At 38.3% G+C, this 19643-nt stretch overlaps 1 protein-coding gene and 1 pseudogene across 1 annotated transcript; both read left to right on the plus strand.

Moving 5' to 3' along the window:
- Window positions 1–1645: 1645 nt before the first annotated feature.
- Window positions 1646–2672, plus strand: LOC124935344 (protein PXR1-like). Its single transcript, XM_047475782.1, has 2 exons — window positions 1646–2055; window positions 2603–2672. Exons 1-2 carry the CDS (start codon window positions 1646–1648, stop codon window positions 2670–2672), a joined length of 480 nt encoding a protein of 159 aa, XP_047331738.1.
- Window positions 2673–5511: 2839 nt separating this feature from the next.
- Window positions 5512–18480, plus strand: LOC124935345 (annotated as a pseudogene).
- Window positions 18481–19643: the final 1163 nt, after the last annotated feature.

Genomic DNA, 19643 nt, shown 5'->3' on the forward strand with positions numbered 1-19643 from the left:
GTGGGGGCTTGGGCGTTGGGCGTGGGGGTTAGGCGTGGGGGCTTGGGCGTTGGACGTGGGGCTTGGGCGTGGGGCGTTGGGCGTGGGGGTTGGGGCTTGGGCGTGGGAGTTGGGCGTTGGGCGTGGGAGTTGGGCGTGGGCGTGGGCGTTGGGCGTTGGGCGTGGGCGTTGGGCGTGGGGGTTAGGCGTGGGGCGTGGGGCTTGGGCGTGGGCGTTGGGCGTTGGGCGTGGGGGTTGGGCGTTGGGCGTGGGGGGTTGGGAGTTGGGCGTGGGGATTAGGCGTTGGGCGTGGGTAGTGGGCGTGGGGCGTGGGGCTTCAATTATTAATATGATTTTATTGTTTTTGATCAACCAAACATTGTGTTTATGATTTTAATGACTGTTTTTGCAGATGGCACCAAAGGAAACCATTCTCAATGATTTTAATGGCCGTGTTTCATGGAAATCCACCGGTCCTAGCTTGGCAAAGATAAAGGAGAGGTTTACTCACCATGATCTTTTGGATAGGGCTTTGCAGACCCAATTCAAGTCTATATTCCAAGCCCCGACATTATTATTTTCAGGAACCATACTCCATCAGATGCTTATCAGAAAAGTCAGTTCAAATTCGAAGGAGATAAGGTTCATGGTCAAAGGTAAGGAGGTCTGTTGGGGCATGAAGGATATGCATTGGTGACAGGCCTCAACTTTGGCAGATTTCCGTTGGTGGAGGAGGTTGAAGAATGTCCACCCCTTGTCCTCAAATATTTTAAGGGTAAAAAGGATGTTAAACTGAAAGAGCTTGAAGACCTTTTCGTCGGATGCTCTGATAAGGAGGATTCATGGAAGATGGGGCTCATATTTCTCATTTACCAGTATCTGTTCGCATCTGATAACAGGAGGAAGATAAGTTTAAGAATCTTTCACATGGTGGAAGACATGGAGATGTTCCTCCAATTTCCATGGGGAAAGGTGTCCTTCAGAGCTACCCTACAGGGTATTGACAAAGATATCAAATACCTCCGTGGATTATATCTCTTGAAGAAGAAAAACTGGAACAAGAAAGGTGTATGTGATGTCGCTCTATACTATACATGGGTTCGCACTAGCAACCAAGTGTGGACCTATGAGCTTATCGATACATTCGTCCCCAATTTTGCTGAAAAGACACCGGAAGATGATCTTACAAGCCCAAGGATAGTGCTCTATAAATCTTTTAGGAGTTATACCGGACCTGAGGTATCTACAGCCATCCAGGAGTGCACTGTTCGAAGAAGAATTCATGAGTCTGCGGAGGAGAAGCGGATGTACTCTGGGACGACTTTGAAGATATGACAAACAACATTTATGATGAATTCTTTGGATGTGATACGAGGAAGAGAAAGATTGAGGTTTTTGAAGAATAAGAAAAACATGAAAGGATTCCCAAACCGCCGACCAAGAAGAGTAGACATATTAGTCCCAAGGTCCCTGAAGTTAGTGGTGAATACTAGCCAAGAAAGCTCCTCTCATTCAATCCCTCTGCGACGACTCTATTCCAACTGTGTCTACATCTTGTGCACCAAACGAGTGTCTCAAGACTTAACTGCCAAACTTGATGTGCTGACAAATATTGTGAATGAGATTAAAAAGGATGTGAATGAGATTAAAAAGTGAAATCAAGCTCATGAAGGACAATCAACAACTTATAATCACATTATTGGGTCAAAGAAATGAACAAAAGAATGGTGGAGGAGAAGAAAAAGAAGAGGCAGGTACAGCTGCAATTGATACTCAGAAGAGGACGACAAAGAGAAAGAATAATAATCTTACACTTGTTGAGAATAGAACGAAGAGGAAGAATGATGATGTTGATAATGAGAATAGGACGAAGAGGAAGAATGATGAGTTGATGAACTCTAAGAGGAAGAAGACTGAGGATGATGATGAGATTACAAGAAAGAGGAATGAGAGGAAGGAGAGGCGAGAGAGGCTGGCGATTTTATCAAAGAAGAGGATTGCTGATGAGTTGGACAAGAAGAGGAATGCTGAGAAGTTGGCCAAGAAGAGGAAGGCTGAGAAGAGGAATCGAAAAAGGTACACACCCTAACCCACACGCCTAAGTCTCACGCCCCACGCCCACTCCCACGCCCACGCCTAATCCCTACGCCCAACGCCTAATCCCTACGCCCAACGCCCAACCCCCACGCCCAACGCCCAACCCCCACTCCCAACGCCCAACCCCCACTCCCACGCCCAACCCCCACGCCCCACGCCTAACCCCCACGCCCACGCCCAACCCCACGCCCCACGCCCAACCCCCACGCCCCACGCCTAACCCCCACGCCCAACGCCCAACCCCACGCCCAACTCCCACGCCCCACGCCCAACGCCCAAGCCCCACGCCCAACGCCCACGCCCACGCCCCAACACCCAAGCCCCCACGCCCAACCCCCCGCCCAACGCCCAACCCCCACGCCCAACCCCCACGCCCACGCCCAACCCCACGCCCTACCCTCACGCCCTACCCTCACGCCCCACGCCCAACCCCCACGCCCAACGCCCAACCCCCACGCCCAACGCCCACGCCCACACCCAAGACCTCAAAATGTATATTAATCTCATTTCATTTTTGATTTTGCAGAACGATGAGGAGGGAGGAGGACGAGGAGACTGAGGAGGAGGGAGACTTTGGAGAAGGACGAGGAGACTGAGGAGGAGGACGAGGAGACTGAGGAGAATGACGAGAATGACGAGAAGATTGAGGAGAATGACAAGGTATGGTATAGAACGTGCGAATCCCCACGTTCCACAATGTATATATATTAATCTGATTTTTCATTGTGCAGAATGATGATTCGCCCCCCACGCCAAAAAACCTCTCGCAAATTGGTTTTTGATGGCTCAGAGGAGAAGAATGATGATGTGCATGAGAACAAGGAGAACAAGGAGAATAAGGAGGTGGAGGAGAACAAGGAGGAGGGGGAGAATAAGGAGGTAGAGGAGAATAAGGAGGAGGAGGTGGAGGTAGAGGGGAATAAGGAGGTGGAGGAGAACAAGGAGGAGGGGGAGAATAAGGAGGTAGAGAAGAATAAGGTGGAGGAGAACAAAGACAAGGAAAAGGAGGTGAAGGTGGAGGTGGAGGTGGAGGAGAACAAGGACAAGGAGGCGGAGGTGGAGAAGGAGAAGGAGGTTGAGAAGGAAGCTGAGAAGAATGACAAGGTATTGCACCACGCCCTACATTCCAATTCCACAATGTATATTAATCTAATTTTTTGATTGTGCAGGAAGAAGATTTGCCCCATGTTCCAAAGGAGAACGAAGAGGAGGTGGAAAAAGAGATTGTGAAGGAGGTGATTGTGGAGACTGAGGAGGAGAAGAAGAAGAAGAAGGAGAAGAATAAGCAGAAGGAGAAGGAGAATGAGGTGAAACAATTGACTCCCTCACAATTTGTTGGTAAAAGTTTTCGGAGAAAGAAGAAGTTGAAACAATTGGGGGAATACACCGACCCTGGTGGGAAAGGGTTTAAACTAAATGATCCGGTTAAGGTTAATCCTTTGTTACGAATTGACGAGGAAAAGATGAAGGAGTTGAAGAAATGGTTAAAGAGTGATGCAAAGGATTTCAAGGAGTTGACGACTTGCTCTGCAGATCGTTCTTTATTCAACAGATTGCTCAAGCCTCAACAATGGTTACACAATACGGTAAGTATTTCTGTTCTCTATTTTTTTAAACCCCACGCCCAAGGCCCAACGCCCACGCCCCACGCCCAATCCCCACGCCCAACGCCCTACCCCCACGCCCAACGCCCAACCCCCACGCCCAAGCCTCTTGAAATTTCCCTTTCACAGCACGCAACCTCCACTTGCAATTCTCATTCACACATTTCACAAACCAAAGAACTTTTGTTGACTTTTCGATTTTGAATTCAAAATGATTAGCCATCGCATATCTATGCACCCTCAATTGAAGTTCTTTTTTATTCTCATAAAACGTACCCACTTCCAATCCGTTTTCAAGGGTTAATTGAGCATGTGTTTCAACCGGGATTGGTTCCTCAACATTAATGGATGTTTTCCTCATAGGGGAAGTGGCTGGCCTGGGTTCAAAAGGGGGTACTAGCAACCAATTCACTCGGATGAAGAAATAGGACTTGTTGTTCTTCATTTACTGCATTGTGTATGTCATTTTGGGGGAGTGGATCTTCATGCTCAAATTCAGAAACCTCCTCTCTTTGGATTTCATCCGTTGGGTGTGAAGGTTGTGACTTCTCTAGTAAAGATACACAAAGATGAGTGTTTTGCTCTTGGTGTGAAGTCGAAATATGTTGCACATAGAACATCACATCGGATAACAGCAGGAGGAGCTCTTTTAAAAAGACAATTATACTTCACTTTCAACACTAAATCATATCTCACTTTGTCCACGCGAATAGCATCATAGACGATTTCAGTTAATTCTTCATATGTAGTATTTCGGGATAGATGCACACCTACTAAAGAATTTGCTTCAAAAGAACTAACACCTTCATCATCTTTCAGCCACTCACCATCATATAGGACAAAACAGCTAACATATAAATTGGAATCTGCAATTGATAGAAATTTAAATGTTAGTGTACAAAAGAAAACCTACCATAAATGGATCGTTGGGCTTGGGCGTGGGGCGTGAGACTTGGGCGTGGGGCGTGAGACTTGGGCGTGGGGCGTGGGGTTTGGGCGTGGAGGTTGGGCGTGGGGCGTGGGTCTTTGGCGTGGGGCGTGGGGAGTGGGCGTGGGGCGTGGGGCGTGGGTCTTTGGCGTGGGGAGTGGGCGTGGGGCGTGGGGGTTGGGCGTGGGGCGTGGGGGTTGGGCGTGGGGTTGGGCGTGGGGGTTGGGCGTGGGGCTTGGGCGTGGGGCGTGGGGCGTGGGCGTGGGGGTTGGGGGTTGGGCGTGGGGGCGTGAGGGTAGGGCGTGGGGCGTGGGGCGTGGGGGTAGGGCGTGGGGCGTGAGGGTTAGGGGCGTGGGGCGTGGGGCGTGGGCGTGGACCGATTTTGACAGCATTTCGTTTACGTAGCATTTCCCAGCATTTCAACAATAACATTGACAGACATTCAACCATAACTTGAATGAAATGAGATTGATAGAAATGAACGTACCCATTTAGATGGTCTCGTCGTCGCGGGGTCTTAGTTGGGTCTCAGGCGTCGCGGAGCTGTGTCGTTGGCGTGGCGGCAGTTGACTACGGTGGCTGGCAGTTGGGGGAAGGGAGGGTGGTGGGGTCGCGGTGGAAAGGAAGAAGAAAGGTGATTGGGGGAAGAAGGAAATGTTTGGGAAATGGGGGACATGTGGGGGATGGGGGTGGTGGGGGACCAACGGGAGGGGAGTGAATGAGAGGAGAGAGGGAAAAGAAAAGAAAGAAAAAAAAAAAAAAAATTTAAAAAATGAAAAGGTTATTGAGGGGTAAAATTGGAAAAATTTATAAAAAAAGGTTAAAAAACAAAACCAAAATTAGTGAGGTTAAATTTCAAAATAGCTTGGTTTGGTCATATTATCAAATTTCCCGATTTATCTACGGTCCTCCTTCAAAGTTCAAACCGGAGTTCTTCCTCCTCTTCCATTTCATCCAGGATCTAATTATGACAGAAGAAGCAAAAATGTCATCAGATCTAGAACCGACGTCCATTGACAACAATCAACCATAACAGATCACGACGGTGAAGATCAATCAGCTTCCGTTCAAACGGAAGATCACGGATCAGGCTCATCAGAACAGGGAAAAACTACCGATGATTCAAATGCAAATGCAAATGCAGCTGTTGATGTTTCTTCTGTTGATCCAATCGTTAAACATGCGGCAATTGATGTAACCACCGATGTCGAGGATGAGCAAGTGGTAAAACCGGATGACGTTGCTGATCGCATGAGTAACGGCTCCGCGGTAGCGGCGGAGGAAACGGCAGAACAGGGAAAAAACTACCGAGGATTCAAATCATGACCTCAACGATGATGCAAATGCAGCTGTTGATGTTTCTTCTGTTGATCCAATCGTTCAACAGGCGGAAATTGATGTAACCGCCAATGTCGAGGAGGAGCAAGTGGTAAACCGGATGGCGTTGTTGATCGCATGAGTAACGGCTCGGCGGCAGCGGCGGAAACGGTAGAACATGGAAAAAACTATCGAGGATTCAAATCATGAGCTCAGAAAGGATGCGGATACAGCGTGTTGATGTTTCATCTGTTGAGACCACTAATGTTGAGGAGAAGGTAGTGGTGAATCCGATCGCATGAGTAACGGTTCAGCGGTGGTAGAGGGAGTGGAGAAGAAACCGGAGCTGAAGAAGGACGATAGTAGTCGTACTTTCACAATGAGGGAGTTGCTTGATCAATTGAAAAAAGGGGAAGACGCTGGTGATTCTGAGAGCGAGAGACAGAATGTTAATTCTCCTTCTTACGGGTAAAAGAATCACTTATGTGTTTTGATTCAGCTACTTCTGGCTTCTGTTGTTTATTGTTTTTGATTTAGTTCAGTATCCTTTCTTTGTATCATGTTTGTGGTCTTTTGTTTTTGAATTATTCTAGGACATAAGTTCCGTTAGAAGAAGAACTAGGTTGCTGATTCTCATTAGGAAGGTGAAATTGGCCTTACGTTTCTGATTTTGCATAGAAGATTAGTATTGCCTTTTTATATTGACAAAAAGAGAAAAGAAAGCAACTTCGATAATCATCTTGGTCTGACTAATCATAAGATTTTGTCCCATTTGTGGGGCCTAAGGCTAATATTGTCCTAATAAACATCTAGTTTTGTTTATTGTCAGCTAATTAAAACTCACATTCTTTATGAATTATTAAATTTCTAGCTTCTATATATTTCTCAAGCAGCTATATGTATGACATCAATCATAACCTTATCTATTCATTGATGGAACTATACCAGCCAAGGTGGTAGTCCGCATTTACAAAATGCTCAAAATAACACTGCAATGGAGTTAATCAATAGTGTTACTGGAACTGATGAGGAGGGTCGTTCCCGTCAACGGGTTCTTACATATGCTGCCAAGAGGTAATTATCTATTTTTATAGCCCTTGGATATCAGATTCTGTTATTATTTTCACAGCTCTATTTATCTTAACTAAGGGTCTATATGCATATTGTGTGTACATAAAAGAGAATTGTCCTTAAACAAATATTCTATTTTCTTTTTCCACTGTTATCATGTTTTAATTGGTTTTGTTTTATTGGAGCTATCACTAACAGTTTTAAGAAACTTCGAACTTTGTCGTTGCTAGTGTCTTCCCATCTCTTACATTTGGGGGGTGATTTTCTTTTGTTCATTTTTATTTTCGTAGTGGAGTGTGGAGGCCGTTGTGGTGACAGTTGGTAGTACACTTTTTCCTCCTGGTTTTGTATTATTGGAGTTGCGTCATAACCATAGATTACCCGTCTTTTTATCCTAATATGGGTCTGGTACTACTAGGTTAATGGTATTTACATTTCTAGATTAACCAATTTGTGCACCTATTAATTTTGGTAGGTAATTTCTTTCCGTACTTGATGTATTTAAAGCTTTCTTCAGGGATATGTTGATTTGAAACTTTTCTAATGTGAGTGTATGTTTAGGAATTCTTTCTCTTAGAGATTCATCAGAAGAATTTCTAAGTGGTATTCTGACTTCTTAGGCAGTTATCTTACAGAGCATGTTTTCATACAACCGTGCAGGTATGCAAGTACAATTGAAAGAAACCCTGAGGATTATGATGCATTATACAACTGGGCTCTGTGCTTCAGGTCTAATATCATTATCAAAGCTCTTTCATTGTGTTAGGACTTACTAGATTCCTTAGCAAGATAATCTTTATAAACTTGTGATACATATCTGTCTTCCACTCTTCCTGTATAAGACGTGCAATACAAGTAATTTTTTTTTTCGAGAAAACCGGGCACTACAAGTTCGTGTTCCTTACCAAGGAACAAGGGTATCATGGAAAATCATTTCTTTGTTATAGAAAGTTGCACATGCTAAATCAGTTCCAGAAATAGTTATGATGATCATAAAGCTTCTTTTTGTTCTTACCATTTTTTGGAACCCCACTAAGAATGCCCTTAGATGAAGTGGGGGTGACATGACTGTGAGGGTCGTGCTAGCTTTCTCCAGATAATAAACTCTTGTTTAAAAAAAAGAATTTTTGGAACCATTTCTCAAATTGGTCATTTGTCTCATGGTATATCTTACTTTTACTGCAGAAGAAATTGATACAGGTAGTTCAGTAGTATCTGAATCTCTAAGTTGCCTGTGCAATAAGCCATCTTCCATATTGTTTCTATTTATGTGAGTCTCAATTTCAATTGCAGGAAAGTGCAGATAATGTTGGTTCAGATTCTACTTCACCTTCAAAAGATGCTTTGCTTGATGAAGCCTGCAAAAAATATGACGAGGCACCTCTCTTTGCCCTACGCTTCATGATGTATGTTTCCATCTCTTTGTCTGCTGGTTCTAAGATTTCATCTAGTATGTTATGATAATCCTTGGTGTCTTCAGATTGAAATAAGTAACGGACTTAGGAGATAATTCCTGGACAACTTATTTCCCAGGATATTTATTTGTTTGAAAAATCTTGTCATGAATATATAATATTACTAGGAAAAATTTAACACTGCTTTTACATGCATGCGTCTTCACCTTGTTATCAAATATCAGGCTTATTACAATTGGGCCATAGCAGTCTCTGATCGAGCAAAAATGCGTGGTCGAACTAAGGAGGCTGAAGAGTTGTGGAAGCAGGTTTAATTCTTTTAGTTCCTTATTTCTATCAGTGTTTATTAGAATTTGTGATGATTATTTGGTCTCATTGTGCTATATTTGCTAATCAGTTTGTAACTGGTTTAATGGGAACCTTTTGTGTTGAGGCCATAAACTCCATTGTGACAAAACAAATGAAAATGAAATGAGAAGCTTCAGAAGTAATATGATAAGGCTATAGATTATTGCACGATATCTCAAGGACAATGATTGACCATGTTTTGACTGTGTTTCATGTCTAAATATTCCTTGAGATGATGTACTTTTCAGTCATTTTTGTTTGATTCCATATTTAGCACGTATATGTCTATTCTATAAAATATGTTACAAAAACTTGCTTGTTTTCCCATTTAGCATGGAAGGTTTTCGTTCAATTATTATTTCAAAAGCATGTGTGAACGATTACGATTTGTTCCAGAAATGAAGGGTTTAAGATGAGAAAGATATAATCATCTAATATATGTAGAGTTTATAGAAGAAAAAAGTGGGAGTTAAAGGAGATGAGAGCCAAGATAGAATGGGAGGTGAGTGACAAAGACAAATCTTTATTTCATTCATTCTTTGACGATTCATTCCCTCAGCCACAATTTATAAAGTATACGTTTGTCTTATCTGTAACAAATAGACAACTGTCTTAAACTAACTAGACATAAATGTAAATAACATAATATTTCAAGGGCTAATTTACTATGGCTTTATCTGTGAGATTTCTCATCCGGATTGTGGATGTATGCACATGCAATCACATTTAGAAACTGAACGTAGTGTGACAAATACAAAATGTTATGGGCGGGTTGTCATTTGGGGATCCTGATAATGAAACACAATTGTTTCCAAATAAGGCCATATTACGTGCCATCTAACCTAATTAATGAGAATCTTGTTGTGAATTAATTTAATGCATAAGTTTCCTAAAAAAGTAATGCATAAGTTATAGACCATATAGTCTATGGATAAAGCGTCTCCTACAAAAAATGGAGCATAAAATGCAACTTAAAACTTAATTAAACAGATATGTTGCTGTACAATTTGTATGCTATATGAATCCTATATATCCATTGAGCTTGCTTGTGGGCCATTTCTATAGGAACTTTGCACAACATCAATGCTTGCTAACTATGTCTACTATAGTTAACTGTAGTTATTCCAATCCCCATGAAACCCTTTCATCTCAAGAGAGATATTAGAGTTCTTCATTTCATCTTTCTCTACATTTCCATTCATCATGTCATGGATGCTCAATTCTTACTGTCATTTCTAGTTTTTATGCATATCCATCTTAACATTCTAATGTCTTCAAGTAGACCAACAAATATAATCTGGAGCATGTCATGCTTACTAGTTTATCAAATAAAAAATGTGCCGCCATATCTCTTTTGATGTTTCCTTTTTGTGATTGGTGTAACTATTATATCACATTCCACATCATTAACTGAACTTAGAATGTCTTTACACATTATTATTACCTTACCGTTGATTTTAACGAGAACTCAGTCTGCATGATGTTTATTTGCTAGATGCATCTGTTGTACTCTTTCTGATAAATATGATTCCTCTTAAATTGAAGATGTATTAAAGTATCAAACTTTGTATTCATTCCTTCTCTAGATGCACAAATCAAGAGAATATAACCGTTACGAAAATTACTTCATGATATCTTAGCTTGGATGGTTTTAGTGAGAATTCATTTTTATCTGAACTAAACATGGGTTGAATGCTAATCTTGGGTATAATTCAATATATTTCAAGACAGCTTGTTTTGCCTAATAAATTACTATACATCTATTAGATCCCTGCCACAAGCCTTTTTTAGATCTATGAACACTAAATTAAGGTCTTTCATACATTTTCAACAATCTTCTCAGAATTAAATTTCTTGTATGGTGCACATATGTGACTAAACAATAATTCATTATAAAATATTTTGCTCTCAATCACCACCATATATATCACTCTCTCCAATGATAAGAATATGTAAATCAAATTTTAGTGGTGTTCAATAACACCTGCTTTTGTGTAAGGGGAGGTTGCTATGGTGGGCTGATAACCCTTCTTTATGTGATTTGATACTTGGGGAAAGTGACATTGAATTACATTGTGATCTTGTACATATACTTGATTGATGACTGTATAGTTTACCTATTAGGGAGCTTTTTGGTGGTGGTGAGAGTTAAAAAGTCGGTCTTTGTTCCTTTTAGTTCATTGTATGCATGAATTGACTTGGGAAAACTCAAGTTCAACTAATGGTATATGGCTGTATTGTTTGTCAAAGTTTTAATCCCTGGTCTCTTATGGTCTCTAGAACATCAATAAGACTTAGACATTTTACTTGGTTCTGCTTTTATTTGGAAGATCTAACTGTACAGTACTTTTTTTCTTTTTTCAAAAAAGGTACTACACAGTTCCACTTTGCAAGTTGGCTTTTTACCCTTTTCCACTATTGCAAATTAGTAAGTGAAAGTAACCAAATTGAAACGACTCAAAGGTTTGTAAGGTGAGTGAAAGCATGTATTAAGTTTGTTAGTGACATCTTTACCCTCGCCATGTGTACTGCTACTGCCTTGGGGATAGAAGAATAAGAGAATCTTTCATAACACTTATGTCTCTCTTAGTAATTGCTGGAATCTAGTGACTCCAGTGGACTATTTAGAATGCTGAGCATCCTTCACATGTATAGGCATTTAGAAGTAGGGATTGCAGCTGCGGATGTGACCGTGTGTGGGAGTTTACATCAAATGAAAACCAGGATTAGGTGCAAAACCAGGTGTTTTTCTGGTCTCCAAATGAGCTAGTAGTTATAGCTCTTTCTCTCATATGTTTCATTACTGAACTTATGTTTTTTGTTGGAGCTTTCTGGAGACTAATTACCTGGTCAAGAGCCTTTTATTGTTTTTGCCTTTTAAATTTGAGTTCTTGTTTGTAACTGGTAAATGGCGGTTAGTACTTATTATGAAAAATATGTCTTTTCCATGAAATAAAGTGATATAAGAAGGGCCAATGCAAATGATTATATACATTCTGAATCTGTAGGCAACAGAAAAATATGAAAAGGCCGTTCAACTCAATTGGAACAGTCCTCAGGTAAGTCGAGGAAACTTCTGGCTTTTTTTTCCCTTGTAAATCTGGATCTTAATAACCAGAATGCCACTTTTGTTGATTGTTATTAGGTTGACTTCTGTTTTTCAAGAAAATAAATATAAACTCCTGCCCTTCCACCCTCATCTTGTTCTGACAAGTCATAAGGCACACAAAACTTGTGTACCATCCAACACTAAAAACGATTATAGAACTTTTTGGAAACATCATTACTCAGGTTATATTAGTTCTGGGTTCATTAAGAAGAAAAATTATGATTTTATGCAATGAACTTTCATATAAATGGCAGTTTTATTGTGAATTACACTTTGATGTTAGTTTAGTACTTCATTTTCACATATTGGTATAAGAGAACAATTGAAAAAGAAGATTTCTTTACATACATTATTCCATTATTCAGATAGAGAAAAAAGAGTATAGGAAATGTGATTGTGATAAATTTGGGAACTTTATTTGTATTCTCCTACAAAAGGATTTTTAAGAGATTAATATATGGTGTGTTGCCTCACTTTGACCATGATATAGCCTAGATTATTCTTGATCGAGAGGTTAGGAATAGGAGGAACTACCATCCCAAAGGTTGGGTCTATGTCCTACCGTTGTAGTGGATGCCAAAGGTTAAGTCTGAGGTATTATTGCCTCGATCTTGTAGGTCTGAGATGCATTTGATAGTGTGAGCCATAGGTATCTATGCCACTCAACTTTACTACCATAGCCGAAGCTCAGTAGGGTACTCAATAAGGTAATCACGTTATATATACATTGACTATGGTTTTTTTCTTACGTACCTTACTAATATGTCTTTGCTGGTTAGTCTAGATGCCTACAGGTCACATATCATATGTGTTTTGGGATGATGTAGGATGATATTAAAGAATGAGTTCATTGATATTTGAGAGGATAACCATTGGTGATTTTTCCCTTGACATCTAAAGTATTTAGGTGACATGTAATATACATATCTCACATTGGAAACATAAGGGTAACCATTGCATATATTAAAATCCAAATACATGAAACCCACTTTGGGGGATACTAGTCCTAATTAAGGGATTGAATTTGCTATTCCATTTGATTGATCATTTTAAAAAGAAAATTATAGTGCTTTTTTTATCAGATCTCAAAAATAATCTTATAATTGTGACCCAAGTGTGCCACATTATCATATGGGAAAATTTTTAACAATTAAAGATTGTTTATCATGTGAAATGATGGTCATATGTTAATATGATCAACCAACAGTTAAGGTTATCATATTATTGACTCCAAGATTTCTATGGTAGATATGGGTGACAAGATGTAAAGGCGCCTGCCTTAGTTATTGCGGATTTCTGGATTAATAATTCTGTCATGTGTTAGTTATATTCTATAAGGCCAATGAGCCATTTAATGATTGTATTTTATAAAGTCCATTATGATATTATAGAGTTGATATATTAGGGGTAAAGCTTAGGTAAGAATATGAAATGAATAGTGAATGTGTCTGTATCCCCATCTTCTCTAGGTCTCACCCCCTTCTTCTAGGTCTCACCCCATTTCTCTAATATCTCATCATCCTCTTCTTGTTATCTAATATTTCAGCGTTACAAATTATGTGTAATGTTATTCCAAGGATAGTACCATTTAATTAGACTTTACATGAGTTTCTTCTTAAGATAACTCTTACTCCCTAAAACTTGAGTATAGACTCCAAACAAAAGGGATTTGTACGGGTGGGAATTATTTTTGATCTTATTGGCATTAATTTTCTTTTTCTCATTCTGTTCTTTGTTTTGGTTTCTCTTTACCCTTCCATCTGTATTCTTTAAACGCATCTTGCGTTTTCATTTTAATGAAACGTTGACATTTTCAAAAATAAAAATTGTATTCGGATATCTACAAATTCTAACAGAATTCTCTACAGTTTATATCAGTGACATTGATGATAGGCCATTCCTTGTGAAATCTTACTAATCTGAATATAAAATACAACTCCTTGTACTCTTATTTGAGAAAGCCTGGAGAGTTGGAAAAATAGATCTTAATTCTTATTTCACAATCTTTCATTCATCAGGCACTCAACAACTGGGGATGGCTTTGCAGGTAAGTTAACGAAATATATTCCATCTCTTCACAACTAGCTCTCTTTTTGGGAAGTTTTGTTTGGTTCAATGAATGAATGTTTTCAGGAACTTAGTGCGATTGTTCCAGCTCGGGAGAAACAAACAATAGTAAAATCTGCAATTAGTAATGTATCTACAATACCTTGGAGGTTAAACTGTGGATAACTGTGTTGATATCAGTTGTAAAGTGCTTTTCATGTCATCTGTTACCATTCTTTCACACCTATATCATGTGGCACATTGCAGTTTTCGTGCAGCAATACGTTGCAGTTTGATTTCCATAGGGCAATTACAACTTGGAACTGTTCTGGTCAGTTATTGCTACTCATAGTATTTATTAGAGCATATAATTATAGAATAACTCTAGTCTAATAAAACTCCACTTTCTAGTATGGATTAGCAGAGGACTTGTCCAGCTTAGGGCAACAATCAATCTCAAGGATGTTCCCCCACTGAGCTATATAGCCAGTCTGCAATATACATTGCTGCGGTCATTCGCTGAAACCAAGCTACTCGGTGAGTAGCTCTCATTTCTCTCCTCAACTTGAGTCAAGCTTGATGGACAATTTAGTTTTTCTTTTTTTCTTTTTCATATAGGTCCATATCACTGAAAGGATACATAGTTCCCTCACTGTTAAATTCATCAATATCAATCATTAAAACTTATGTATATATTAAAAAACAAGGAGCTACATTTGTTAGCGCAATAGTTAAAGGGACATTGTGAGAAGGATCTCCAAGAAATTACCAATGAACTGAAGTCTCAATTTAGGGTGACTGGATACTGAAGGGAAGTTAATGATTTCATCCCCTTCCCATTCGTGTTGGATATGAAATCCCTCCTCAAAAGATCCATGGACTAAACCCCAAGTGTTCAGAACATGGTCAAAATGATTAAGAATTTTGTGTCATGATTCTTGTATGTTAGAAAATCAATTATAGTATATCTGTAGTGGGATAGAGTGAGAAATCATATAGTATTTTTGCTGCTACCTTCTCCTGCCACCTCATATAAATATACCTTTCACCTTTTGTGTTGAGTGTGTACAAGAACTTCATTTATACAATATCGTGTCTGATGTTGTCATTTGCAGGTTTACACTAGTGCCTTGAAGCTTGTCCGCTCAATGGTCAGTTTCTACTTAGCTTTACACACACACAGATAATTAAGTCTTGATGCGTTTTGATTTACGATCCTATCTTATATTTTTTTGTATGCAAAACTGAAAGAAGAAGCATGTAGCATAAACAGGAGCTTTCCTATATGTGTTACTTTGGTTTCTATAATCCTTTTCTTTTTCCGGAAGCTGAATGTTTGCTAGATAGGAATCAAAACTTCCCTCATTCTGTTTGAGCACTTAGCAATTGAATTTTAAAAAACTAAATCTGTGTTGTTTAATTGAAAAATAGGAAATAAATGCTTCTCTGGTTTTCTAAGTTGGAGCTAATTCGGGAACCATGCGACATTTTTGGTATCAATATGGACATTCTCCTGTAATTGATTATGATTACAGGATTCACATCTTGAAATGTGATTGTTATCATTGTCCCTTAAATTAATAACCCACGGTTGTTAATAACTAAATGTGATATATGGATTATTGATATTAAAATGAACGTTGTCATTTAAAATTCTTACATTGTTCTCTTATTTCTTGTTTTGTTTTTTTCCCTTCCCCTTTGTACCGTTTGAACACATTTTGTGCCCTTTTTAATAAAAGTTTACATTTTCTAGAAAAATGAACATTTTTTAAAATAGAGACATCCATCATATACTGGAACAATCAAAAGACCAAAAGAATTATAGAAATAGGAAATCAGGGACAATCAATGATTCTTTACTCTTAATGCACGTGGTTCTAAAGGAGATTAATTAGCTCAAATAGTTCAATGTTCAGAAAATAAATTAAGCCTTGTGTCAGATAGATTCTTTTTTAAATCTCTATACTCCCAATTCCTCGACACTAGAGGATATTCTCATATTTTTTTTGTGCATAATTCTGAATATAGTTTTGTATTTTTAGACTTTGTGTAAACCTTCAGAATAATTTTTGTGTTGTGCAAACCAAATGAAAGCATTACTCTCGGTTGTGTCAAGTCTGAAACCAAGTGGATTTATTTTTTGAAAGGCCTAATAATAAGTAATGTCTAGGTAATTGATTTCCTTCAGAATCATTCATTGTCATCTCTCACGGTATGGTGTATTTACTGTATGATGCCCAACATTGCTTTTCTGGGTGTAGACATACCATGCATGACTAAGCACATATGTTCTCTTTCTTTCTTTATTTGGCTGAATATAACTGAACTAGTTCTTTTGGCAGCTACCTTTACCACATTTAAAGGTTGGATATCTGACTGCACCACCCAAAGGGATTTCAAACTGCACCTCATAGTGACTGGAAGCGCACCCAATTGTTCTAAATCATGAAGGGCTGATGCAGGTTTGAATTTGTATCTTTTAGTGCATGTTAAACTGCTTAGATATGTTTTCTGCACTTCCATGGCTGAATTTATTCTCAGCACTGACATTACATACCGGTATCAATGCCACGATTATAGAAATTTAGCTACCTCAGATTTTAACAGTTGGATTGTGGGTAAGAAAAGATAGAAGTTCATTTTGCTTCCTGAACTTGCATCAAATGCTATTTTTGCTTCCTTAACTTGTGTTGGGCTTGTTTGTCTTCGTGTACTTTTACCAATGACTCAAATTACTTTTCGCCGTCATTTATTGGTTAATTCCGTTAAGTCTTAAATCATCTCTATACAATTCCTGCAGCACCTTAGTCTCGCTAAAATATTATTTTCTTACTAAAGTGCGTATCGAAACATTAACAAAGTTAACCAAGAAAGGAGAGAAGTAATTTGGGCCATTTTTAAAAGTTGAGGAAGAAAATGGACTTTCTTTCCTAAAGTAATATTTAAATAGTCAATGAGTCCGCTCATTTGTTTTAAGTTATAGGTCAATGCCATATACATATTAACAAAACGATTAGGCCACACAACCCAAACCAAAAGGAATAGTGGAAAGTGAATATGACCAATAACTTTGTACTTATAATCAATAGCACTCTATGACTCCCAACTAGAACCATGATGCTCACATTGCACTTCATTTCGTTATAACTTATTTCTGTTGATTTTTTTTTGTTGTTGTTGGGGGTTGGTGGCAGATTCAACAAGCTGAGCAAATGCAGTCTGGCAGCATACAAGATAACTCAAGTGCAAATAAAGATGCTATTAGAGTGAATGTTGTTGATATCGTCTCCATGTCAGCTTGTGCTGATCTTACTTTACCACCAGGTGCTGGCTTGTGCATTAATACAACTCATGGATCAGTCTTTTTGGTAAACTTACTCTTCCTTGCACTTCAATCTCTTTATCCACCCAGCTTATACGTTATATTTTGCTTAGAACAAGGGTATGTTAGTGTTCGTCATGCATATATAATGCGTGTAGAGGTCATAGTTAAGATTATGTTGACTCTAAAGGAATAGAAAATGACCAACGAGACTGAGAATGACACTAAAACTGTATATGCAATATGTCCTGCAAATTCTTCATTTCAAACACTTCTTTGTACGTTTTTTGTATCTGAATCCAGATGCAGAAGGGAAACAATTATTACTTTTTTGAATATGTCCATTTAGTTTTCCAACGTGATATCATCTGTGTTCAGATCCAAATGAAAAATACATAAAAAGGTGTTTACAAATGAAATCTATGGCCCGATTTGGAAACAATTTATGTTTGTGTCTGACTAAATTTTGTTTCCAAACGTTTCAGACAAAGAAACAAAAACAAAAGTGTTTCCAAAAGTTCATACAAGCAATGTTATGCCTTGTTTGATCTGGGGTTATTATGAAAAAACTGATTTATTCGAATTTGGGTCAAATTATTTTGGTTTTTCAGTTAATGATGAGAATGATTTGATGGAAGAAGTGATTGATCAACAATCCCTTAATATTTCATGAATTGGGTCATAGTTTTGCCCAAATACTACATAACCACTTCATGTGGTCATTTTATTGATCTGTTTCACAGTATTTGAATTTAACCCAGATCGAGATTTGCTGCAATCTTTCACTAATGTCCTATTGTCATCTCAATCATTTTTAAAAAATAGGGCGATCTTGTTCACTTTTGTTTTTGAGAGAAACTTATTCATTTACTTGATGACCACTCAGGTTGCTGATTCGTGGGACACCTTAGATGGATGGGTTGATGCAATTCGATTGGTGTATACAATTTTTGCTCGGGGAAAGAGCGATACATTGGCTGGCATAATAACAGGATAAATTTTATATTCTTCACCTATAATATTTAGACATAATCCATAATGTTATAGTTCATTTGTTGGTAACCTAGATTTTAAAGATTTCTTGACATTTCGAGTTCAACTGAAAATATAATTTCTTGTTTCTTGCCCAATTGTTTTGTCTAACTGCTCACATTATGTTATTTGAAGATTGATCTTGTAAAGAAAATCATGAGAATGACATCCAATCCTATAATCAATGACCATGACAGTTATTTTTTTTTTGTTAACCTGGCTTTATCGTTTTTACCTTTTAACTTTTGTCATGGAGTTGGGGTTTTCGAGATCACACAATTAATGATAATGGTTTTGCATGATGTAAACACTAATTTTTTATACCCGATAAATTAAATAAATGTCGTAAATAAATAAAACAAATTGAAATGTTAATAAAAAATAAATATAATAAATAACTGATTTATTTTATTTATTTTGTTTATTTTTTCAGTCTAAAAGATAAAAAGGGATTTTTGTTTGTTAAAACAGGTTAGGAGGCTAGGGAAAGGAGTGCTTTTTACATTCATTAATTAGGAAACTCCTATCAACTTGTAAGCTATCTTGATCATTGAAAACTCGAGTTACAAAATCAAATCAAATCCACTGTTTCTTGCAAGTTAAGTTTCTCGTTTGTATCTGTTGTGTTTGATTGTTGATTGTGCATAACGTGTTGGTTTCGTAATTTTGTTTGCTCCTTTGGAAATCGAAGATGAATCACTTATCCGGTTGACGCTTGAACGGAAGCCTATGGATGATATTACATGTGTACTTCTTTCGTAAATGGTCTAAAGCATAAGTGATGTGTTACCCGAATGTTTGTTTCGGTCGTCTGGATTAATTACCCTTGTGGTTGGGTGTTACCTTAGAAAAGTGATGTTTGATTCGTGGAGGAGTTATGATTGCAGGAATGTCAGTTTTCAAATAACCGCACATGTGGAAAATGACAAATGACATATGCATGCTGAGTTTGTATAATTGCTATGTAGCATTTGTTAATTAAATGCCTATATACTTGGAGCTCTCAATTTGAAATTTTGTATGTGGCTGAAAGAGAGTGAATTGAATAAGAAAAAAATATGCATAATTAATTAATCCATTTAGATCTAATTTGTTTTCAAACTGTATGGAATTTGAAAATTATAGTTAAGGGCAATTTAATCTTTTCACTTCATTTTGTCTAATTTGTAGTGTTAATAATTTGTGTTACATGTGTTAAAAAAATATGAGAAATTTTTCAGGACGATTCACAAATACAACATTTTAACCAAGTGTGATTTTGATGTGGTTTGTCGAGAGATAATAGGCCGGTAATAATTGAAAGTGGTTAAAAATATTTGAGGTCACGATACTAAATGTCAATTGAGATTAATTGTTTGTTTTTCTTAGTGAT

This window comes from Impatiens glandulifera, chromosome 4 (genome assembly GCF_907164915.1).
Source record: "Impatiens glandulifera chromosome 4, dImpGla2.1, whole genome shotgun sequence".
Classification (NCBI taxonomy): Eukaryota; Viridiplantae; Streptophyta; class Magnoliopsida; order Ericales; family Balsaminaceae; genus Impatiens; species Impatiens glandulifera.